The following is a 24,154-nucleotide window of genomic DNA, read 5'->3' on the forward strand; positions in this document are numbered from 1 at the left end:
ATGGCAGTTCTGGTCCTTCTTTCGTCTGGATTTGAGCTGAGAAACCTTCTAGGAAGGTCAGCTTTCCCACAGTCCAGCAAACAGCGAAAGGATATTCCATTTGAATACGAGTCTCCTTTGTCTTTTCAGGACACAGTTGGGAGGGATGGGTTGGAGGTCTCCAGTTTCTGCCCAGTTCGGTCCTGGCTGGAGAATGGGAGCAAATGTTCTTGGAGGAGACATAGGGGAGGGCACAGGCAGACACAGTCAGGAGCGTCCTCTTTGGAGAAAACCAGGGCAAGAAAATGCAGGGGGCAAAGGCCAGGTCAGTCCTCTTGAGACCACGTTGCCTCAGGGTCATAGCATCGTAGAATCATAGAATAGTTTGGGTTGGAAGGGACCTTGAAAGCTCATCTAGTCCAACCCCCCTGCGATGAGCAGGGACATCTTCAACTCGATCGGGTTGCTCAGAGCTCCATCGCAGCTGACCTTGATGTTTCCAGGGATGGGACCCTGGAGGGGGACGTGGATCAGGGACAGAGCTGGGAAGGGCTGTCTGGAGAAAGTCTTTGCCAGAACTGTTTGAGGACCATGAGCAAATTCAAGTGATGGAAAATCCTGCATTTCTGGGCCTGGGAGGGTCCCCAGGGTGCTGCTGCGTCCCCAGCACATGTCCCCCTGTCACAGGAGCCCTCTCTGAGGTCACAATGGTTGGGCTCTACATGTTCCTCCTGGGGCTGGTGCTGCCCCAGTTTCTCATGGCTTTTGCCTGGAGGAGCAGTGTGTCGATCCGGGGGATCCTGCTGCCCATGCGGAGGATGAGAGCGCTCATAGGTGAGGGGCTGGTGGGAAGTTGGGGTCTGATACGTGCTGGAGGCAGTGTCTGTCCCAGCCGGGTGCTGGGGGCTGCGTCCCATCACCTCTCATCCTGCTGCCAGGCACCTCCGAGAGGGTCCTGGCTCCGTCCTCTCCCTGCCCTCCGTGAGGCAGGTGGGGACCGCTCAGAGGTGACCTGGGCTGGCCGGCTCTTGTCAGGGCTGCCCAGCCCCAGCCCTCCCGGCCTCTCCTTGCGGAGCCCATGTCCATCCCCTGGCCAGCTCAGGGCCCCTGTGCTGGACTCGCTCCAGCGCATTGCTGCCGTTCTGTCACTGAGGAGCCCAGAATGGGCCCAGTCCCCCAAGGTGGTCTTCCCACTGCCGCGGTGAGGGGAAGACTCCCTCCCCTCATCCCACTGACTTCCCTCTTGCCAGTACAGCCCAGCACAGGCTGTTAGTGCTGGGGCAGTCTGGGAAGATCCTCGCCCCTCCCTGGTGCGAAGCCCTGCAGCCAGCAAAGCCATTTCTTTCTTTTCTTGCAGCTCTCTGCCCATGCGTGCGTTCCCAGTCCAGACCTGCGCGTTCTGAGGACGGAGGCAGGGTGACGGGGACTGTCCCTGCGGCCGTCACGACCTTTGTGGCCGTCGGGACTTCTCTGCTAAAGCGACTGCAAGACCATGAGGTGAGGTGGGGGTTGAGGGCTCCCCTCCATGCCCCCGGCTTCCCCGGGTGCCGTGGCAGAGGGGCGTCTCACCTGACAGCACCTCTGCCCTCCTGCAGGCACTTTGTCCCCAGGCGCCGATCCTGCTGCTCAAGCTGGACTAATGCCATTGCTCCCCACTCCTTTCCCCGGGAGCTCCCAGTGCTGGGGCTCCTGCCCGTGCGAGGAGCAACACTGTGCCCCAAGGCGCAGGGTGCTCACGGCTTCCCCTCCTCGGGGCGTGGTCTCGTTGCCATGCCTTCCCCTTTGTCACGGTCCATTGGGATCTCTCAAATGTACAGGGCAACATACGCTGTGATTTAAACTATATTTCATGAGCTCAGTAAGAAATACAATAAACAAACATGACAAACGGGGGCTCAATTCCCTTTTCCCAGACTCACCTATCGCGTGAATTCACTCCTTCACCAGTCAAGTCATAAGGTTTCATAACTTATAAACCGGTAACTCTTAATATCGTGCAACTACGAGCAAAAAAAAGAATTAATTACCCAGCCAACGGAGAGAGCGCTCACCCTTCCTCTTCCATCACAGTGTGGGCGTCCCCTGTGTCACACCGGGAAGCATGAAAGCCTCAGCAGTTCAGCTGCTGTTGGATCCGCTTCAAAAGCTTTTTGAGTAAGCGGAGGTTTTATACCCTCCAGCTTGGAGGCTGGGTCTATACCATTTCCTTACGTTAGCGGATTCTGAGGAAACTGCCAGACAAAAGGTAATGGCTGCCAGAGACAGCCATCCGCAGCTGCTAATGGCTGCATCATGGCCCTTTAGCTGTCTCTGGCCACCCTGTCCTGCCTACGCGGTGCTCTCGCTTTGACCTAATGGTGCTGCTCCCAGCATACATCAGGCCTTAGCAGGAGCTGGGTTAGCCAAAACCTAGGCAGGAGTTGAGTGAACAGTCCCACCCTTCCTTGTCGGGCACTTTCCCCCTGACCTCCGCCGTCCCCCGTTTTCAGGAGTGACCTCCCAGGCTCCCACATGGCCTTTTGCCCCGGTGGAGTCGATCTCCCTGTCTGACTCTCTGCTAGTGTCAGGAGGCTGCCGCGGAAGATCCTGCTGTTCCCCGTGGCTGTCCTGACCGATGCCTGCAACTCGTCCCTCGTGCCTGGCTCACGCAGATGATTTGGGGGGCAGCAGGGCTCTGTCGTGGCTCCCTGGGAACAAGGGCAAAGCAAGTGCCATCAGTCCCCTTTGTGGTCCGTCCCCAGGGTGACCGAGTGGAGACGTACCGGGAGCTGGAGAGCGTCTTGTGGGGAGACGACGGCTGTTTGACGAGTGGCGTTGTGAACCGCCTGATAGCAGAGGCATTGAGTGACATGCGAGCAGCCCAGGTGAGCTTGTTCTCTTTCAAGGCCACCAAAGCAGCCTGCCTCTGCCCCCCCTCTGGTTTTGGGGGAAATACAGAGTGGCGCAGAGATGCTCCTTGGTTGTTCAGACCCAGCAGAGGTCCTCAGGGAGAGGCTCTGGGGACTCGTCATGACAGGGAATTTGGAGAGGGGAGTGTTGTGTTCAAGGGTAAAGACTTTGGGCAGAAAATAAACCCCCTTGCGTTCCAGCTTGTCCTTAGACGTCAGAGGGGCTGGGGGCGGCTAGGCTTAGATTCTGGGTGATGCCCAGTTCAGCACTGGCAGTCCGGTCGCGTTCAATATGTTGACCTATCACGATTACGGACGCACAAATAGCGCACTGTACTTTCAATTTAGTCGCGTTCAATCAACTATCACGGCCAGACTTAAGGAGTTTGGTTGCGTTCAACAAACTCTCACGGCTAGATTTTAATGAATAGTACAGTTTATTAAAGCAACAGGAGTACAGGTTCTTTTGGATTGCCGGTGATAAATACACTGTCTGCAAGGCACGTGCAAATAATAATACACTCGACTACAAGCGCATTAAATTATGGAAGAAAAGAGCTCTAAAGAATTCTAAGTTTCCCGGGAAAGCACTCGCTACAGCCGAGTGTTTGAATCTCACCCAAGAGGTGTCCCTCTGGGGGGAAGAGAGGTTCAGCCTGTCGACTGATCCCAGAAGGCAGTGATGTCCTCCCAACTTGTCCACGATGGTATCTTCCCTAATAGTCCCCCTCTCTTTCGGCCTTTTTATACTGTTTTCCTATTTAGGTGGAGCTCGAGTGACTCTAGTCATACATGCCTTTACTGTGATTGGTATTAAGTTCTCTCGCTTTGCTTTTAAAAGGACATGCTTGAAAAAATTCAGAGCGCAGGCTCAGTGAGGGGTGGTTGCACTTTGGAGGCGGGTAGCTTTTGGGATGGAGGTGTGTTTTGGTATTATAATGAGCAAAGTTCACCCAGAGGAGGTGATTTTGCGTGTCAGTACCCCAGGACAGGGCACTTAGGAGATAAATGAGAAGTAGGGCGGTAGGTCGACAGAACCCCCATGATTTTACCTCCTTGCTTCCGTGGATTCAATGCAGGGACCTACTGCTCCTACCGTTCCAGTTCACTATCCCTGCGGTAATATCACAGAGTCTGGCCGTGGCGTCTCCGCTCCACTCCACCCCCCATGTTACTTCTCTTAGGGTCAGCACACCAAGCTCCCTGGGTGTTGCTAACATCCTAAGGTTGCAGGTTACGTTGCATAGAGAATTATTAGGGAACCAATTCCTTGCGTGTCCACTGCATTCCACCCTGGAGGTTTTGCCTTCCCTCAAGGGGGTGCGGGGAACATATTGGTAAGTCACTTCTAGCAATCACTCCACGGGGAGGCGGAGAACTGTGCGGAGGAGCGGACTCGGGGCTGTTTCTAACTGAGTGACAGCGGGGTTCAAGCTCAACGCTGTTTGTCCTGCTTTGAGGAAGAGCTGTGGCAACCCACCAGCCCCACAGAGAGGTCCCAGGGGGGTCTTGAGTCTGCGGCAGTTTGTTCCTGGCGTCTCCATGGGGAGGGAGAGGGGGCAGCAGCACAGGGCTGTTCTGGGGAAAAGCCTCCCTCATCTCGCCAGGGAACTGCTCGCCTATCCCAGGGTACAAGAGGCAGCAGCCGCTGGGCCCCGAGCACAGCTGTCCCGAGGGCTCTTGCAGAGGAGATGGGGTCACTCAGCCTGCCCTAGTGCCTCAGCCTTTTTCTCCGGAGTGTTTAACCTGTGACGCTTTTGCAGGGTGTGACAGGCGACGTGAAGATGGCCGCTAGCGACGTCCTGGTAGCTCTGGCCCGCTCCCACTTCCACTTTGTCATGTCCGAGCTCCAGAGCCAGCTGAAGGCCATGAGGAAGGTCCCTGATGAGATTGTGCTCCTCACCTTGGGCAAAATGGCCCGCAGATATGGTATGGCACCCTGGGCCTTGGGTAGAGATCTGTGATAACAAGGAGAAGGGATCCTCCCCCTCCCTAAACGCCCTGTGTTGAAGTGGGGGGCTACGGAGTTGCCGTGCCTCCTTGTTCCGTGCCAGGGCCAGGTGGCAGCTCTGCCTTATCAGCCCGATCCCGGTTCCCAAAGGGCGGGAACCTGCTGGAGACAAACCCGCGGGGTCTCGGCCCCGCACCGTCCTCCCCGTTTCCCCAAAGGGCTTCCCTGTGTCCCCCCTGGGGAAGGCAGCCCGTCCCACGCCCTCCGGCACGTCCTGCGTGGCCCAGCAGCCCCAGCCCTGGCAGGGATGGACCCCAGTCTCCCGTGTCTCTCAGCGACCCTCTCGGTCCCTCTGTCCCTGCCTCCTCTGCAGCCCTGCGGTGCATCCCCTTTGCGGGAATGACGCTGCTCGCCCTGCGCGCCGTGCTGACCCAGGTGGGGAGCGGCGAGGTCCTGCATGCCGTCTGCAGTGGTGAGTGTCGGCTCCTTGGCTGGGGTCCTAGGGGCAGGGGCGGCCTTCGATGCCTCCCTGTGATCTCAGAGGGAACGTGGTGGGTGTGAGCCCGCGGCAATCCCAAACTGCAGCGAGTGTGTAGGAGGAGCGGGGGAAGGCCAGGAGGTTTGTGTGGGCAGGACGCGGCAGCGCTGCACGGAGAAACTCCTGGGTGCCTTCCCATGGTTTCTGTTCCCCCGCTTTCCTCTGGGATTAAACTCCCTGCTCTGAAAGGGCGACTATGAGGGAAGAGAAGGGAAGGGAAGGGAAGGGAAGGGAAGGGAAGGGAAGGGAAGGGAAGGGAAAAGGGGGAAGGGAAGGAAGGGGAAGGGAAGGGAAGGGAAGGGAAAAGGGGGAAGGGAAGGGAAGGGAAAAGGGGGAAGGGAAGGGAAGGGAAAAGGGGGAAGGGAAGGGAAGGGAAAGGGGAAGGGAAGGGAAGGGAAAAGGGGGAAGGGAAGGGAAGGGAAGGGAAGGGAAGGGAAGGGAAGGGAAGGGAAGGGAAGGGAAGGGCCGGGCCCGCAGTGAGAAATGCTGGAGGGGAAGGGGCTGTTGAGGAGGAGAAGGTGCGATGGGTGTGGTGAGGAGAGAAAGGTGGGGTGTTTGAATGCAGGCGCCTCAAGAGCACAGATTGCCCTCGGATCCAGATCTAGTCCTGGGCTGAGCCCTGCCGAGCCTGGGACTGTCCTTAAAGCAGGCTTGGGCGTGAATGCAAGGTACCGTCCCTGGTGCAGACTCTCACATGCTCCCTTTTCCTTTGTCCTGGTGCAGTTCTGGAGCAATGGTCGAAAGGAGTCAATACATACTTCTGCAGCTGGGAGCAATGCCCCTTCCCTCGCAAGGGGGTGGCACAGTTCTGTGAAGCCATTTACCCGGTCTTCCGCTATGTGGTGGCAAATTGGCTGGACTGCAAGGAGGAAGAGGTGAGAAGTGCTGCTTTCCACGCCTGGGGCTGCAGCAGGGATGTCCGGGCCGGTGGGTCCGTCTGTGCCCAGTGGGGTGCGAGCAGAGGGCCGAGGGGAGGGGGGCTTCCCGACGGGAAGCAGCCGAGCCTTGGGGCCTTTCTGCAGGGAGGGCCGGGGTACCAGGGTGGGGAAGTGCTCTCTCTCCTCTGGAGCGAGCCCTTCTTCTGCAGGGCAGAAGGGAAAGGGAAAGCCCTCCCAGTGGGAGGGGCAGACCGGTGTGCAGGGGATGCTGAGCACTAGGCAGACCTTCAGCCCTCCAAGCGGAGCCTCTCCCTTCCCTCTTCAGGACAAGCAGGCTGTCCTCGGGGCAGTGGCTGCCATGCTGGGGGTCCTTCTGCATGAGGAGCAGCACCGAGAGCATACCTGGGAGCAGCTCCTCTGGCTCCTGCAGCAATACCAGGAGGTCCGAGACACCTCCCGGGTCACCAAGGTGAGATGTTGTGCAGGGCCCGGCGTGGCTGCTGGGGAGGAGGCCTGAGGTTTCCTGGGCTCTTTGGGCAAGAAAAGAGAAACCCGGGGCAGGGCGGGAGGGAGGCAAGCGTCCCTGGGGCTCTTCTGCTCAGGAAGGGAGGCATTGCCAGCTCCCTGGGGCTCTGTGTGCAGGAAGAGCTTTGCCCGAATGCCCAGGGCCATGTCCAGTCCCATGCGGCGACTGGCCAGGTCTGACGAGTGGGAAACTGAGTTGTCAAGCCCGGGCTCCGTTCCGAGGAAGGAGACCCTCTTGATGCTGCTCTGCTCATTGGGGTTTTCCCCGGGACCTGATGTTAGGGTCTCCCCTTATCCCAGATGTGCTGGGTTTCTCCCTTCCCGAGTGCCTTTAGGTGGCTTTAACCTCCTCTTCCCCCCCGTTCTCTTGCAGAGCCTCAGCTATGTCCTGGACATACTGGAGGGAGTTCAGACCCCAATCCCGCAGGGCACGGCTCTTGCCATCAGCACCGCTGTGCACCGCCAGGTAAGGGGAGCCCTGCGCCCTGCCGCAAGCCTGGGGCCTGCACCCGTGATTGCCACGGAGGGGAAAGACCTGCCGGCTGGCAGGACAGGGCAGGACAGGGCGATCCTCCGCTGGGACCTTCCTGCAGGCCCGGAGCACGCCAGGACTTTGATCCAGGTGCCACCTTAAGGCTGCAGGAGGCCTGATCCTGGCTGTTTGGAACGGGCCTGAGGGGCAGCCCAGTTCCCACAGCCATTTCCCTCTCGGCCAAGTCGCAGGAGGACTCTGGAGCGCCAGCACCCTAAGGGCAGCCTTTCAGCGCTGCTCAGCCTCAGCTCCTGGGCAGCCTGGGCTGCCGCAAACCTCCGTGTGCGCCCGGGGCCACCGTGGGGTGGGCTGGGTTTTGGCTGTGGGTCCCATGCCCAGAGTGCCCAGGGAGAGGGGAACGGAGAGCACCGTTTCTTTTCGGTCCCTCTCAGCGCTGATGCCACTTTCTCTAAAATGGACCTTGTTCCCACAGCTCTCTGATGTGACCGAGGAGACTGGCCTGGCCCAGAAGGCAGTGCTGTCCCGCTGCATCGTGCTGCAGGGTAAGGAGAGGGGACTGGGCGATGGCCCGCCGTGCCGTGGCAGCTCTCTCCCTGTCCTTGGCTCTTGGGGACAGCTGCCTGCCGATGCAGAATGCCATTTCTTCCCCGCAGCACGAATGCGCCCCGAGGAGACAGGCGTGTTTCTGCGCTCCCAGCTGAGCGGTGGGAGTGAGGCCGGTCGCGTGGCAGCCCTGGGCCTGCTGGGAGTGCTGGCCCACTCTGACGGTCAGTGCCACCGACCAGGGACGCAAGGCAGGGGTTGGGGCTGCTGGGCTGACAGCAGGAACGGGCCGAAAGCGGTGCACCTGCACCCAAAGGGAGCTGCGAAGAGCGGGTCCCCCAGCCGAGCTGACGCCCCGCAACGGGGCTCTCCCCCAGCAGTTAGAAATGCCGGCACACCAGGGACAGCGCTCCGAGCTCTGTAACACGGGTGGGCTGCTGGGCGGGTAGGTGGGCTGCTTTGCGCAGGAGCTGCTCGTAGCCGTGCTGTTGCTCTTGTTCTCTGTGTCGCCATAGCCTTCAGTGCCTGTAAAATAGCCGTGCCTCTGGAAGTGGGGTTGCTCCGGCTACGCCGCTGCTTCCCGTGAAGCCAGTCAGGGCCCGCTCTTCTGTCCCATTGGAAGCTTGAGGGGATCCCTTCTGCCACTGGGGCTCTGCCTCAATGCACACCTCTCCGTACCTCTTCCAGCACCTGCGGCGAGAGAGAAGCTGCCCCAGGTGGTGGAGGCCACGCGCTCGTTGTGCAGTGACCCCAGTGCCCAGGTGAACTGGTTTGGGAAGGGAGGGTGCCGCCAGGGGAGGCAGAGAAACCCTTTCCCTTGGGGCAGAGCCAGGGGGCCTGGGGAAGCGCTGGCGCGTCGCCCAGGTGGTGGCTGATGGCTCGTCCCTGGGGAGAGCTGGCAGAGTGGAGCGGGGAGGTCACTGTGCTCTGTGGGGCAAATGCCCGTCCAGCCCTGGCGCTGCAGCCCAGCCCTGGCGCCAGGAGCGAAAGCTTCTGCCGTGGCCTTGCCACCTCTCTGCGAGCCACAAAGGCGCAAACCCTTTGGGATTTGAACAGGAGGGTCATAAGCACGCTCCCCCCTGGCAGGTGCGGAGGGCAGTTCTGGAGTTCAGCAGGGAGCTGCTCAGCTCCGGATCCCAGAGCTGCTGGCCATGGGATGTGGTGGGGCACATCTTCAGCGAGTTCAGCCGGACCTCGGGCAGACTGGTAAGGGCAGAGCAGGACACCCAGGGCTTTCTTTTTTGACCAGTGCCTGGACCGTGCTGAGAGCTCCTGCCGGCGGCCTTGGCCTTGGAGAGCTCCATGCTGCAGAGCCATCGGCGCTGGCACTGCCATCAGAGCCGCTTCCAGATGGCCGTTCCTCGTGGCTGTCTGTGCCGATGTTGGTGGAGATGTCAGTGGATGATGTGGGTTTACACCTCGGCATGCCACCCGGCACTGTGGTGCCGAGCTGTGCCCACAGGCGCCTTCGGCCAAGCCGCCTTGCAAAGGGAGGGTCTTGTAGGGACGGGACATCTTCCATCCTTAAATGCTGATGGACGGTGAGCAAAACCCAGCCCGTGCAGACAGGTGGGCCTGGCTAGAGGAGCTTCCTGTGGTGTTCTCGTGCTCTGGCCCTCCAAAGCACACCGTGCCCTTCCTGAAACAGTCTGGGGGCCCACATCCCTTCTGGCAAGGGGACGGGCCGTTTGGCAGTCCCTGTGGTGAGCATTTCCCAGCATTCAGCCGGGTGCCCAGGAGGTGAAAGCTGGGGATGGCCGAGCCTGCCGCTGACTCGCCGAGGACGTTCCCTCTGGCCGGACCTTCCCTCTAGCTGGGAGATCCATGTGCGTCGCTTTGCTCTGAGGCTCGGGGAGGCTCTGCTTTGGGAGCAGGGCAAAGGAAAGGGCTTCTGGGGGCTCCTCCACATCCGTCGGGCTGGATGCGCTGCCTCCAGGGCTGGCACTGAGCACAGCCTTGCTGAAGGGCACGTTCCTCACCTCTGCTTTGGTGGCACGACAGCAGCATTTGGGCCCCAGGGGACCGTGTAGACAAGCAGCGGCACTGTCTGCTCCCAGGCTTCCCAGTCGTTCCCAGGGTCTGGGAGCCGGTCCTCGAGCTGGGTCCGTCTGGCCTTCAGGAGGGAGGCAGGCACAGGAGCAAGAGGAGCACTGGTGAGGCATGCCTGAGCCTCATCAGTTGGGAGCCGAGAGTAACTGGGGGTTTGCCAACTCTGTCTTACAGGTGGCAGGAGGCCTTTTTGCCTGGGAAAACCCAGAGGATGGAGCAATTCGAGCCCTGTGCATGGACATCCTGGGCTCACTGGACGTCACTCTGAGAGGGATGACCAAAGTAAGTTGCCCTCTGCCCTGCTGCTCTGGCCACTTCTTGCCTTCGGGACATTTTTCCTTGTGCTCCCCCATGCCCTGAACCTGTCCCCTCCCGCGCTGAAGCGCACCGGGCTCAGGGAGATGCAGACCGTCCTTTTCGCCTTCGAGCTGAGTGGAAATGGCAGTGTGGCGAGTTGCCCGGTTCTTCTCTGCAGCTCCTGTGGCCGAGGCTGCTGCAGTACGTGGTGCCAGCCCAGTACAGCGGCATGCTGATCCCGCTCTCCCGCTGTCTCCGAGCCCTGGTTGAGAGACGGGAGAGAGCGGGCTGCGAGGAGGAGGAGGAGGAGGAGGAGCCGGGTGCCGTGGACTCCCGGGAGCAAGGTAGGAGCCCCAGCGAGTGCTGCTGCTGGGTTTGGCCAGGGGTCAGGCCAGCCCGCGTCTCCCTGCGCCCCACCAGCCCTGAGCAGGAGCCCAGGAGAAGCAAAGGGCAGAGACGGGCTCTGCTGCTGGGCACGAGGGGCTCTGCCCTGCGTGGCCCCTTGCCCGGCGCAGAGGCCTGGCTCTCCTGCTCGCAGCGCTCTCCTGGTGAGCCGGGGCTCGCTCCTGGCCGTGCTGGAGCTGCCTTCATCTCCTGCTGGGCAGCCCTGGGGAGCCCCCCAGCCAGCGCTATTGCAGCGCAGCTGCTCTCAGCCCTCAGCCCTGTGTGGGGCTATCGGAGGCGTGAGGCTCGTCGGCCCACCCAGCCTTTCTGCCTCCCCACAGCCCGGCTGCCGGCTCCCCAGGCCCTGCTGGCTCGGCTGCTGGTGAGTAGCGGGGCCCTGGGGAAAGAGCTTTTCTGGCCAGGGGTGGTGGGAGATCCCGCGGTAGAGATGCTGGTGAGGCCAGTGCCGGGAGCCCCCAAGGAGGAGGCAGCATGCCCGAGCCCATCAGGGATCCCACTCCGTTCTCAGGGCTGGCAGCACCCTGGGTGAAGCCATCGGCTGCCTGCTGCCAGCCAAGCGGCACCGAGCTCCCTCGCGAGCTCCCTCGCGGGAGAAGCTGCGGCTCTGGCGGCAGGAGCGACCCTTCTCTCCTGCCCTCGTCTAGGTGGTGGCGGCAGCTCCTTACCCGAGCCGCGAACGCGCAGTCGCTGCCTTGCAGCTGCTGCAGGCCCTCCGCGGCAGGATCCACAGAGGCTTGGGGGTGGCGTGGGCGACCGAGATCCCCCTCCTGCTGCAGTACCTGGAAGGTAAAGTGCAGGTGGGGAGGGAGAGGCTGGAGGGGAGGGAGGGGGGCAGGAAAATGCAGCTGCCCGGCGCGACGGACGGAGGGGAATTGTCCCCAGGTCCCCAGCACTTGCTCTGCTGCCTTTCCCCTTCCAGGGAGCCGGTGCTGAGGCTGGGGGCAGCTGTCCCCTGGCACCAGCTCGGCCCAGGGGATGGACGGGGCCGTTGACGTCCCCTCGGAGGGCAGGTCTTGGCATCACCCAAGGATGGTGTCTGGGAGAGGGACGGGACTGGTGCTCCTGGAGGGGGTGCAGCCCTCGGCTTTGGAGGACCGAGGCCCCAGGCCAGGCGAGGTTTGCAGCAGCTGTCCTCGGCAGTAGCCTGGGAGAAGGGCTGGAAATGGGCAAAAGGCAATGGGTGGTTCGGGAGAAAACGTGTGTTGGGACTGGGTGGTTGGAGTTGTTCCGGGAGCTGCAGTCGCTCAGTGGGCATCTGCTGCGGTCAGCGCGTCCTTCCCCAGATTGAGTCAACGCCTCTGACGACGGCCCCTGGGATCCCTCCCGCGTCTTTGGCCTCGCAAGGGCTTTCGCGTAGGCCCTCTCTAGCCCGATGGCCTGGGACTTTTGGGAGGTCGGACTGCAGAGGAGAGCGCCGGACTCGTCTTTGGTGTGAGCTTAAATAGCTGCGAGAGCTTTTGCTTCCTCTTGCTTCCTAGGAAGAACTGAGAGCTCGCTGGCCTCTGCAGAGTGGGAGCGCCGTGTGCTTAAGGTACGGCATCCTTGCGGGGGGCGTCACAAATCGAGGGGGGAGAAGAGGGAGCAGAGTCGTGGGAGGAAGCTCGGGGCTGCCTGTGTAGGCACCAGGAGGTGGGGGCACCTCCCGAGCACCCTGCGCCTCCCCCGGCAGTAGGTGCCTTCCCACTCAAGAGGAGCTGCTGCCTGCACACGTGCCACGGCCGACGGCTAATGCCCTCTAACGCTGTGGCACGCGCCTTAGCACTGCCTCCTCTTCTAAGTCCGGCCCGCCGGGGGGTCTCGCATGAGGCGTTAGGAGAAAAAAGAGGGTTGGGTGGGGGGGGGGAAGAGACTGCCGTTCCCGGCAGCTCTCCCCCGCAGCGTCCCGGGACACGTGAGCGTGGAAAGGGCCCTGGCCAAGGTCAGGGGAACACTCGCTTCCTTTCCTGTTCACACCAGTTTCTGCGAGCGTCGCTGGAGCCCGTCGAGGACAAGGCCTGGACCGTAGGCCTGAGCCAGGAGCTGAGCCAGCGGCTGGGCAGCTCTGCTGCCGGCTCCTGGGAGAAGGTGTGTGTCCTGCCCGGCACTGGGGCTGGAGCTGGCGCCGGTGCTCTGCCCACGCAGGCAGATTTCACTGCTTTCCTTTCCCTCGTCCCCCAAAAGGCGTTTCCCCTGGGCTGCCCCAGCGGCTGGCCGCAGCCTGGCATGGTGGCCGGCTCTGCCTGCTCCCGGAGGTGGTCGGGTCCATCTGGGGCCAGCCCTCTCCTGACAGGTCGGGCCATGACTGCATCTCGGGCTCGGCTGCTTCTCTTTCAGCTTTTCCTGTACAAGGCTCTTGGGACGGTGCTGGCAGCTTGTCAGGACCTCAGACACGTCCAAGGGCAGGTGCTGAGGTTCCTCCAGGGAGACCAACCCTGTGGAGCTGTCTGAGGCCAAGGTGAGGTGACGCTCCTGTGCTGAGCATCCCCTGGATTCTCCTGGGGGAGAGGGAGGGCTGCTCCCGGCCCAGCTCCGGACCTCCTTGCTTTCCCCGTTGCTGCTGTTTCCTGCTCGCTGCAACGTCCTGCCTGGCCACTGTCGCTGGCCACGGCTGAATGCCTGCACTGGAACCGACTCCCCGTTTCTCTGTGGTTGCAGGGAATGATTTCTGTTGTGTCCCACGCTGCCGAGAGCCACTTCTACCTGCTCTTGGGCACGCTGACTATGTTCTCTGCCGCTTTCACCAGAGGCTGGGCCCTACCAGGCTTCCACGGGCTGGAAGGTAAAGGAACGAGGGGCTTGCTGGTTGGCTTTCCTTTTTTGGCCGCCTTTCCACGTCTACGCCTGCAGCAGCCACACTGTGGCAGCTGCCTTTAGATTAACCTTCTTGGACGAGCTACCCGAGACCCGTGTTTCAGAGGGGACATCCTGGCCTTGGGGCCCCTGAGATGTCTTTGCAGAGGATGGGGTTTGGCACCTGGTGGATCAGAGCCACCCAGCTGGGGCAGCTGCAGCGGTTGCTTGCGTGCTTGCTTGCTTGCTTGCTTGCTTGCAGCCACGTTGCCCGGACTTAACTGCAGCAGGAGCTGGTGACGAGGGGGTGGGCACGGTGTGACACTCTGCCCCTTCCTCAAAGCTGAGGGCTGGGAGCAGGAGCCTGGTGAGGTCTCGTTGGCTCTGCTCCCCACCTGGGGGCTGGGGGGAAGCCTTTCTGGGCAGGGCAGGGCCCTGCAGAGAGAGCAGTGCAGCCTGGCCTGGGGAGGCGAGCAGACCGGGCTCATCTGCACCACTGACGCGCACAGTCTGCACGGCTCTGAGCAGGACCGTGACAGGCTATGTCGGGTACCTGTCCGCAGAAAGGTTCCAGACAGCTCCCCGACCTCTCGAGCCAGTGGTATAACAGCCAGCAGCGTGTGCGATGCGGGCTGCACCTCCTCCCTCTCCAAGAGAGAGAACTCAAGCTGCGGGGTGGGAACAACTCCCAGCCCCAGCACTCGCAGCTTGAGGAGTGGCTTGGGGAGCTGCTGGGAGGTGCCCGGGGAAACAAGGAGCTGGCGAGGGTGCGGGGCAGGGCCTGCCGCAGGAGCCCGCAGGAGTCCCGGGGCTGACGTCTCGGGGCATCTCTGTCGACACAGGTAGAGCGGCAGCAGAGGATGGGGAGAACGCAGACCATTCGTGCTGCTCTCATGCGCACCTACAGCGGCATGGCGCTGCACGCCCCCAAGGAGCAGCTGCTCGCCTGTGTGGATAAAGAAATCATGGGCAACATCCTGAGGCTCTCCAGAGATAAACAGAGGGTAGGAGCACAGGGCGCGTAGGGTGGGGATGCCTGGGTGCCCCAGCTCCGGCCCCTCGGGGCTGTGGTGTCCCGAGATGGGCGGTCTCTTCCTAGAGACCTCCCAAGGAGGGCTTTGTCCTCAACGTCCAGATGCAAGCCCTCTGTGGGTTCCCCCTGCCCATGCTCCTCTTCCACCTCTCAGCCTTTCGAGGAGTTCAAGGGGTGCTTTGCTCTCTTTGGCCTCAGGACTTGCAGCTCAAGCTCGCCCTGGTGCAGAGCGTCACCGAGGTCAGTTGTGCCATCCAGGCTGTGGGCGACTGCGGCAGCTTTGAGCTCTCCTTAAAGCAGGAGGCGACGCGGACCCTGCTGGTGAGCGTGCGTAGCTGGAGCCGTCAGACGGGGGAGTTTTGGGCTGCACCATCAGACTGGTTTCCCCAGAGGCACGATGGTCTCTCGGCTTCACGTGAGCTCCTGGAGCTGTGTCCGGAGCTGGTGGGGCCCTTGGGTGCTGGTACTGGGTGGCTGTGGCTGAGGAGCAGGGTCCCTCCTGCAGTGCCTTTGGGGTTCCGTGGGGGAGATGGGGCAGCGTCTGCCCAGGCCTGGTAGCAGAGCCTGTCCCCGGGGCGGCGGGAGGGCTGTCCCGTGTCCCTGCCCGCTGCCAACTCTGCACTTGTCTCTGGGACTTGCAGGACTGGATAAAGAGGGAGCCCTGGGACTCCCTGGTGTATGGAGTGTTTCAGGCCCTGGAGGAGTTGAGGTGAGGTCTGTTCCCCAGGCTCTGGGCACTCCCAGTGTGGCCCAGCCCAGCTTGAGCACGGGGCCAGGAGCTGCTGGGGCTGTGGAGTGGGAGGCTGTTCCCCATTCCAGGTGTCTCCCAGAAGAAGGGAGCCCCAGGGGTTCCTTAACCTGGTGGGGGGGGTTGCCTGCTGCCTGGGAGGAGGTGGGAATTGCTGGAGCTGAAGGCAGTGCTCACTGGCACGGGCTGGGGGTGTTGGCTTTGGGGCCCTCGATGAGGAGGGAGCCAGTTGTGGTTTAAGCCACCCTGGAGAGGGCTAGGAAATCCCCTTTCTGTTTTGTCTTCCTTTTTCCTCTGGCCAGCAAGCTGAGGCCGCCTCTGAGCAGGAAGGAAAATCGCAACCTGCTGGCAGTGTGCTGCCAGAGTGTTTTGTCCCATCCTTCCAAGGAGCGGATGAAAAAGGGAAGGAAGAGCGTGAGGGCGGCCGTGAACATGGAGGTACCCACCGGCCAGTGCCTGCCCACCTCTGGGTCAGGACCCCACCTCAGCACGCCCTGGCAGCCCCCATGATGCATAACCTCAGCTCTCCTTTGCTGCTTTTAGCTTCTGCACAGGAGAGGCATGGAAGATCTGGGCCACCTGATAGAAACCCTTCTGGAGGCTGAGGCGACCTCTGCCTGCTTTGACGACGTGGTCCACGTGAGTAGCCACGGGGCAACGGGGCAAGCGTTGCCAGGGCAGAGACTCGAGACCTTAGTGGGTGATAGGAGGTGGATACCTTTCCTCCAGACAAATGGGGCTTTGGCTCCTTGCTGTGGGGCTGTGCATCTGGCCGGGGCTGGGGGACAGGAGCGCCCGGCCACTGCAGCCTCAGGACAGGCAGCGAAGTGGGCCCTGGTGGAGGGAAAGCCAAGAGCCAGCCCTGAGCTGGGCGAGAGCAGCCCTGGGGGGAAGGCCAGAGCGGGGAGACGCCAGCAGGGAAGCAAGACCTGACGCGGGGCAGAGGCGGCTGCAGGGCGCGAGGCGGTGAAGGCTGCAGGGCCGGTGCTTGGTGGGGCGGGGGATGCGCCGGGAAGGGGCCAGAGAAGAAGGGAGAGGGAGAGGGATCTCGGGGAGAGAAAGATTCCTGTTGCGAGAGAGATGCACCCTGCCCCAGGTCCTGAAGGGCTGGCTCACCTCAGCCAAAGCATGGGAGCGGGAGAGAGCCCTGCGGGTTTGCACCCACGTGCTGGGCGCTTGCAAGGAGCGATGTGAGCTCGTGGTGAGTAGGGACCCTCCGCGTGCCCTGGTGCCCCATGCCCACCATTCGTGGCCCTGGAAAGGAGCCCTGCCCGGCTGGGGGCTGGGTTTTGGGTCCCTGGGATTACGGGGCAGCCCTTCCGCCTGCCCTTCTGCCTGGTCGCTGCGCAGGGAGCAGGCTGGGCAGCAGAGGCGAGCGGGCGCTGGGGCTGCCTGCAACCTTTTTCCTGCTGCTGTCCCCTGCAGAGAGGATGTCCCTGCAAGCAGTTGGGCTCCCTGGTGGGACTGCTGGGGTCTCTGACCGGCGACTGCCTGGCCACGTGCCGCCAGAGGGCATGGGTCTGCCTTGGCTACCTTCTCCAAATGCACGGTGAGGAGAGCAGGCGCTTCCCAGCCTTGCTCAGCCCGATCCTCCCTCCCTTCCTGGCCTGGCGCCACCGGGGTCCCGTGGAGGGAAGGGGGAGGCAACGTGCTCGGCTGGTTTTGTGCCCCCACCCTGTTAGCCCTCTGCCTCCCTGCCCATCTCAGGGCAGGAAGGATCCCCGAGAGAGTGTTGCTGAGTCCCACCTCCCCGGGGCGTGCGTGAGGTTGGGCGGTCAGGGCCATCCCTCACTGCTGTCTGAGAGCAGGACATTGTCACCAATGCTGGGGACTGTCCCCCTCCACGTCTGTCCCTCTCCACGTTCCAGGAGAGACAGAGGCTGGTCAGACAACTCGCTCGGATGAGGTCCCCGACGTTGCAGAGGCTGCCTTCCCCCTCGCTCCCTGCCTTCAGCCTGGAGAGACAGGCAGCTACCCAGGCAGTCTCCAAAGTCATCCCTGGCAGGGAAGAAATCTCCTGTTGAGCACAAGAGAGGAAACCAGTTTGCTGCCCAGAGCAAACGTGGGCAGGGAGGAGGGATCTGAGCTGCGGGCCCAGAGCGTGCTGCCAAGGGTTGCGTTTGCACCCTTTCCTCTTCAGGCAGCAGGGTCTGCCTGTGCTGAGGAAGTCACAGGGAGGTTTCCTGCCTCCCAGAGACGATGGTGGCCTGTGTGGGAATAGGGGACGCAGCTGCTAGGAGCAGAGGCTGCTGAAACCCTGAAGCCCCGGCAAATGGTTTAAGGAGGAAGAGGGCTCTTTCCAGCCCGGGATTTGTCAGCCATTTCTCGGGCTCAGGAAATCCCGCTGCCCCAAGCTCAGGAGGGCCCTGGCTTTCCCTGTGGCCTTCCCTGCCACCACGTGGGTTCTCCTTTATTGGTATCTGGGGCCAGAGCTTGGCTTTCTGTAGACGTGACTCCTCTTCTCTCCTGCTGTTTGTTCCAGCCAAGAGCATGAAGGTGCCGCAGGCAGGTGAGATCCGGTGCCTTTGTGAGGAGCTGAACAGCCCGGACACCGAGACTTTGGTGAAGACCCGTACCAAAATAACAAAGGTAACTGGCCCCAAAGCAGTGGGGTGGGGGCCCAGCTCCTGGGCTCCTGCACGTCTCCCTGCTCCCCTCCAGAGTCTCTGTCTCCAGAGCGAGCTGTCCAGGACAGCTGTTGTTAGCAAGTAGCAGGAGGCTTTGAGACAAGACCGTCCTTCAGGCACGCTGGAGCAGACACCCTGATGGGTGCGTTGGCACACACGTGTGAGTGCTCTTGTCAGAATACCAATTTGGTATATAAGCAAACAACAAGGGGGTAGACGCTTCCAAATCGCTTAGCTGCACCAGATGTAAACAGCAGTGTAGGCACAGCAGGAGGGTCAAGAGACTGGCCCCTGCATGACTGCTGAACTAACAGTCCCGTCAAGTTGCCTTTCCTTTCGGAATCGCTGGGGCAGAGCTGTGACGCGGGCTCTCCTGTTCCTGACTTCTCTCCAGGCTGTTTGCAGATGCATCCCTGCAGCGCAGGCTGTGGACTTTCTGACTGCCGTCCTGGACAGCTTGCTGCACGTCATGCCCCCACGTGCAAGAGTAGTGTGGAAGTGGGTGTTCATCTTCCTGGTGGAATGCAGAAAGGAAATAGTCCAGGAGGTAAAGGAGAGCTTTTTTTCCATTAGACTTTGTCTTTTCTCCTGTTGGCTGTTGCACTACACCCTGTGCAGTTGGCATGGGCTCAAGAAATGCCGCCTGTGCGCCGAGCCAAGGGGCTACCGATGGTCCGAGTCGTGCATTAGCACTCGCTGCTGGCGCCTGCTCCAGCTGGTGACAAGGCTATGGGCACTTCTTGTCCAAAGTCTGCCACTGGTCCGGGTCCTTCCCATGAGTGAGGCACTGGGAGGCACCAACCTTGCCATTCCTCCCCTTCCTCTGGGGTCACTGTCAGTCCTCCCTGCCCTGGGACCCACCTCACCCTTCTCTTTCTTCACTGGGCCCCAATTCCATCTACTCTGAGCTTTGCTGGGCATGCTAGGTTTTCCACAGGTTGGGTAGTTGTTCGTTGCTCTCATTGCTTTCCCCGACTGTGGTGTTACCCAGCCTGTGAGGTGCCCTTCCTTCAGCCACTGGTTGCTGCCCATCTGTAGCCTGGGAGCCTCCGGCCTCGTGCTGTGCCTGCCCTTTCAAGGCCCCTGTTCTCCTCCGCTCACGCTCTGCTGCGCTCCACTTGGGCTCTAGGGCCACCAGTGGCTCAAGCAGTGCAGACTAACTCAGTCTCAGGAGGGTAGAGGCAAGGAAAAGCGTCCCTGGAGAACTGGGTTCCTCCTGAAGGAGACACGTGCCCTTGCAGAGGCCCTGCAAGGCATCTTCAGGGTCTCGAAGAGCGTGTTTGTTCGTGGCCTTGCATCGCTACAGACGCATGGGGAGAGTTAGCCAAGCGCTGAGCGTGAAATGGGTCCGTGTCCTCTGGGTGCACACAGGGCACGCAGCTGCTCATACGGTTGGGCCCAGGCACAAGCAGCAACCGAGGCTGTGCGTATGTGAGCGTGTGCGTGCGTGTGCGTGTGTGCGTGCATGCGCACGATTGCCAAGAGCACACTGGGCTCCAGATGTGAGCCAGGGTCAGGCAGGGTGGAAGGCGTAAGGTTTCGAGCTGGATCTGGACTCTGTGTCAAGGTCTTTTTTTTCTGCCCGAGCAGTCTGGAGTGTTGCAAGACTGCGTGCTTGTGTCTCTGCTGTGAGTGGGGCGTTGTAAGCCCCATTGCAGGTGAGGAGGTTTGAGGGCACCGCAGGACCGCAAGGATACGGGCTCAGGGGTGAACGTCTCTTCCCTTGCAGTGACACGGTGGAGCTGTGGAGGAGCCTGGGGAGAAGCATCCTTGGGATTCGGATCCTGAGGTGCTTAGTGGAGAAACTAAACAGAGCAGGAAACCACCGCCTGGGGACGGACTCCTCCACTTGTAAGCGGCACAACCGTCAGACGGCTGTGGAGACTCTGACGGTACGTTCAACGGCAGACACGTTTCTGCAGCTGGGCATCTGCTTGCCAACTCACACCTGGGCGCAAGGGAGTCAGGTGCCCTTTGCGGGTGCCCACGGAGATGCGCAGGGCGCTGTGCTGGGCCGGCCTCAAGGAGTGTGGGGAGCCAGGCCAGTTTGGTACTCCTGAGCCACAAGGCTGTCGCAGAAGTGACAACTGCGGACAGTGACCCCCCACCCCAGGCAGGCGGGGGAACCAGGCTGGTGGGAAAAGGCCTTCCCTGAACAGGTGGTTCTTGGTCATGTTTCTCTGCAGATCACCCGTGCCATCTCCGAGGTGGTGCTTGCCCTGAGGAGCACGGAGGAGCTCAGGCAACTGCTTCCCCACCTCCTTCCCAGCCTCCTCAGGTGGGCCAGTGAAATGCTGGGTGGGGAGAGGCTGCTTTTGCTCATGAGCACCTGGAGAGAACTGTTCCTCGAGTGCCACATGCACGTGGAGAAGCCGTGCAGGTAAGGAGCCGAAGGGGCAGATGGAGGGGCTGGCTTCAGTTCCCCGTGCCAAGGCCTGTGCCTTTGTAGGGCTGAGGGAGGGCTTCGCCTGCCCCACTTCCTAGATGTGGAAAGCGGTCGTCGTGGTTGGTTTTACTTCTGTTCCTTCATGGAGAAACTCCAGCTCCCAGGCAGGAAGGTCTTACGCAGCTCATACTGCGGACGGCCGTCATCTTGCCTCCTGCATACCCTTGCGTGCGCAATGGCATTGCACTCCCTCAACGGACCCCCGCTGGGAGCTGTGACTCTTGCGGGCACTGGTGTCGTTCTTGGCCAAAGGCTGGTGGGAAGAGGGATGAGGTGTTGGCCTTGGTTGATACCTAGCGTGGAGTCAGTCTAGAGGCGTGGGTTTTCTTCTGCTTCGGGGGGTCTGGGGCACGAAGAAAATGCCAGTGTCGTTAGCTGCAGTCTGGAAGGCTGTGGAGCATCCTTCCAGGGGTATTTAGCTCTGCTGCAGATCAGTCTTCCCCTAACCTGCTTGTGATTTGAGAGTTCTTGGGGTTTCTGGCGGTGGTGCTATTTGCACTTGTTTTGTTTGATGGGGTTTGTTTATTTTGCGTTTTGTTTCTTTTGCCAGGATTTTCCTTTCAGCTCTAGAGTTGGTGCTGGGCAAATGCATGGCGCAGAAATGGACGCAGCTGCTCGTGAATCGGGGAGTGTGGGCTCGCCTGGAAGACCCCCTGGCTCACCCTGGGGGGGTGCGTCTCCTGAGCAGGTAAGAGCCCCAGGGATGCGTCTGGCCAACTCCTGCAGGGCCGTGCCCAGGGAGATGGCCGCTGGGAGCCTCCCGGCGTGCCCGGGAAGCCGTCGGGAGCTGAAGAATAGTGCCTGCATCGGCGCAAGTGAATTTGGGAGGCCCGGCCTGTGGCCTTCCTGGGTAACTGTGTGTCCCCCCGCTTGTGACCCCTGCGCAGCGTCCTGCTCCACGCTGGGCTCGTCTCCCCCTGTCTGGTGAAGAACCTCTTGCCGTGGCTGGATTCCTGCTCAGTTAAACTGCGGGTGACAGCTACAGCTTTCTTTGCTGAGGTAAGGCAGGAGATGGGGAAGGAAGGGCTCAGAGGGCTTTCACTGAGATACTGCTGCTCGGGATGTCTTTTTTTGTGGGAAGATCCCTGGCGAACGGGGTCCCTGGAGCGGGGTGCCCAGGGGAGCGCCTGGCCGGGACCAGGTCCCCACGGCGCTGCCTGTGTTGTTGTTCCAGATCTCTCGGGGCGGCCAGGACGGACAGGGACCTCCGAGTGAGGCAGGCACCAGAGGAATCCCTCCGCAATACCTGGCCCCAGCCAGCACCACGGAGTTAATTAAAGCTCATCAAAAGACACCGAAAGGGGAGTGTATCTGTTCTTTCCCTAATAGCACCCTGGCGGCTGGTGAGCCGCCTGACCATCACTGGATGGGAGGAGCGAGGGAGCAATCTCATGCAGCCAATCGGAGGAAAGATCACCTCAGGGGAGGGCGGGCAGCACACTGCAGCAGGCGGCCAATCACCAATCACAGAGAGCATCACCTCAGGTGCACCTGGGCAGCCTGACCCCTGGGGCCAGTCAGAGGCAGCCCTCAGGGAAGGGCGGGCCCCAAGCCAGGGCACAGTGACAGCCGAGGGGACCAATCCGAGGCAGCACTGCCTCAAGGGAGGAGACTGACAGCCCTCCCCACCTGTGCTGACCCCTGTGAGAAGAAGGTGGGCTGCGCTGGCGACCAGGCCTGGTGCTGGGGCCAGGAGTTTCCTTTAGGCACCTGCAGTGCCGAGGGATCCGACGTCCCCACCGCAGACATGTAGAGCTCCCCCAAGGGGGTTACTCCGGGTGCCTCAGTGGAGGGCAGAGGTGACCCTAGGCCTGAAAGACCAGCTGTACTGAGGTCTGGTGCCCTTGAGTGCTGCTGCCCATGGGATTCCCACCAAAAGTCCCCTGAAGAGGCAAGAATCTTCACCCGCTGTTTCATGGTCACTACAGCCAAGGCTGACAGTGGTTTTTCCACCCCTGTGTCCCGATCCAATGTCGGGGAAGGTGTCGATATGATCCCAAGAGCAAGATTAAGACACAAGCAAGGTCAAACGCTGTATACCCAAAAGAGCTTTAATTATCAAAAGTAGAAAACAGTAGCGCTAGGATAGAATGGAAGAAAAGGCAGAAATCAAGCAAGCAGTCGGGATGGAGTTGCAAGACTAGTCACCACCTGTTGCGTCCCAAAGTTGGAGCGACTCGGGTTCGTAGATTTCCCCTGTCAGAATGAAGGTGAAACGACACCAGGGGAGTTCAAACAACAATCAACATTTATTCAGCCTAGCTAACCTTGCCCAAGTAGAAGTGAACTTATCAATATGAACCTTGCAACATGTCATTAAGCCGCTGTTTGAAGAGAGAAGGGAGGTGTAGAAAAAGAAATGAAGAAAGGAACCTGAAATGTATCGGAAGGAGAGCCCTCCCGTTGAGTCACGAGGTTCAGAGCAGACCCCCTTGCTTTCTGGACTCCTTCTCAAAGAGGAGCCCAGGGGCGGCTAGATCCACTCACTCCTAGCCTCAGACTTGGTCAACGGTTTATGTTTAAAAGGATGAGGTGTAGGGACTGTGGAAAAGAGAGAAGGAAAAGAGGGAGAGAGAGAATGAGAGAAAGAAAGAAAGAAAGAGAGAAGAGAAGGGTTTCACCAGTCCTGGGTCCAGCGTTGGTCCAGCCAGCGTAGAGATCCAGTTCCGGAGGGCGCGCACTGAGAACTCAATCTGCCTCCTTTTATAGTGTGTTAGTCGATGGTTTTGACATGTGCAGTTCCTGTTGCCGGGGTTCTCTGGAATTGGTCGGTGAGCTTTGTGGGGGGGTTCATTGCGGAGTTGCCTCTCTTTTTCTGCTGGCATGACCGCTTCAGATAGAATCACAGTCCCATCTTCTGTGGAGCCTCCTCCTCCAGGCACATATGCTGTGCTCCTTCTCCTGGTCACTTAAGATAAGGAACTGCGGCTTTGGAGAAGTGCGGTCCCACCCTCTGTGGGGCCCTCTCCTCCGGCCACGTTGTCCTGTTCACAAAACTCCAGCATTTTTACAGAGGCCGTTTTCTCCACCAAAGTTCTTTAACGAATGTTTGAGACATTGACTATAATTTGTCAGACCGTCACACCACCATGGATCCAGTGGTGTCCCGTTGGTCCTCAGTCTTCAATTCTTCGGTGATGGGTGCACACCATGGCTTGTCTCCATGGTTTTTTTGTAGGGCATAGTCTGATGCACGTGCATACATACTGTTCATGCACTCTTCACGCGCTGCAGGTTTCACCTATCACACAGCCTTCGCGTGATCAACACCAGAAACCAGTACCTTATCTCAAAGACTGCAGTTCCCATGACAATGATAGTCTCCACGTTCCTGCATGCTTCGCCAGCTCCGGCCTGTCTCCTTCCCTAGATGCCTTAGTGGCCTGATAATCGTCCTTATGGACAGAGGAGTGCCCTGCTGAAACAAGCCATCTCTGGGATAAGTGGCTCCTCACAGCAAACAATCCTTGAGATGAATGGCTTGAGATGACAGTCCAGTCTCTGGCAACAAACAGTCTATGAGACAGATAGCTCGAGGTAACAATTCAGTCTCTCACACCCTGATCAGCACTCCCTCTTCTGCAAGGACCAGAGTCAGGTGAGCGTCACCTTTGTTGGCCTACCTGGCACCTGTGTGAAGAAGTGGTCCCAAGACACCCTAGAAACCTGCTGGACCCTCAGAGGGTGTCCGTGATTTCCATCTTTGGAGGCCTTCAGCTTTCACTCTGGAGCGTTGCAGCCAGCCTGATCCCAGGGAGGGTGATCGTTTCCTTCTGGGCAGGAGGCTCAGCTACAGACCCCCAGCCAGGCCCGTCCAGCCACTTCCAGGAGCTTGTGTTGCAAGCTCCTACAGTGTTCCTTAGGAAAAGGGATTCAGCGGGAGGTGAAGACATCTAAATATGTACCTACTTCTCGGAATAGATGGCATCTAAGTCATAGCCTCATGGGACAATTCAGGGTGGGGGGGAGCTTCAGAGGCCCCTAG

At 60.4% G+C, this 24,154-nt stretch overlaps 1 protein-coding gene across 1 annotated transcript; it reads left to right on the top strand.

The window, feature by feature from the left end:
• The first annotated feature begins 522 nt into the window (after nucleotides 1-522).
• LOC115347938 (maestro heat-like repeat-containing protein family member 2B) lies at nucleotides 523-23,432 on the top strand. The gene is given in 37 exon segments (XM_041127077.1): nucleotides 523-813; nucleotides 1,337-1,476; nucleotides 2,721-2,843; nucleotides 4,631-4,796; nucleotides 5,192-5,290; nucleotides 6,080-6,231; nucleotides 6,560-6,703; nucleotides 7,133-7,225; nucleotides 7,725-7,794; nucleotides 7,906-8,019; nucleotides 8,483-8,556; nucleotides 8,882-9,001; nucleotides 10,019-10,126; nucleotides 10,320-10,485; nucleotides 10,867-10,979; nucleotides 11,191-11,332; nucleotides 12,025-12,077; nucleotides 12,503-12,610; nucleotides 12,860-12,946; nucleotides 12,948-12,980; nucleotides 13,181-13,304; nucleotides 13,970-14,082; nucleotides 14,158-14,319; nucleotides 14,547-14,669; nucleotides 14,990-15,057; nucleotides 15,399-15,534; nucleotides 15,640-15,735; nucleotides 16,193-16,297; nucleotides 16,522-16,645; nucleotides 17,579-17,685; nucleotides 18,118-18,270; nucleotides 19,382-19,615; nucleotides 19,910-20,103; nucleotides 20,720-20,857; nucleotides 21,057-21,168; nucleotides 21,344-21,380; nucleotides 23,404-23,432. Coding segments are annotated over 37 exon segments (4,386 nt in total). The 5' UTR covers nucleotides 523-587.
• Nucleotides 23,433-24,154: the final 722 nt, after the last annotated feature.

Source organism: Aquila chrysaetos, chromosome 11, assembly GCF_900496995.4.
Source record: "Aquila chrysaetos chrysaetos chromosome 11, bAquChr1.4, whole genome shotgun sequence".
Classification (NCBI taxonomy): Eukaryota; Metazoa; Chordata; class Aves; order Accipitriformes; family Accipitridae; genus Aquila; species Aquila chrysaetos.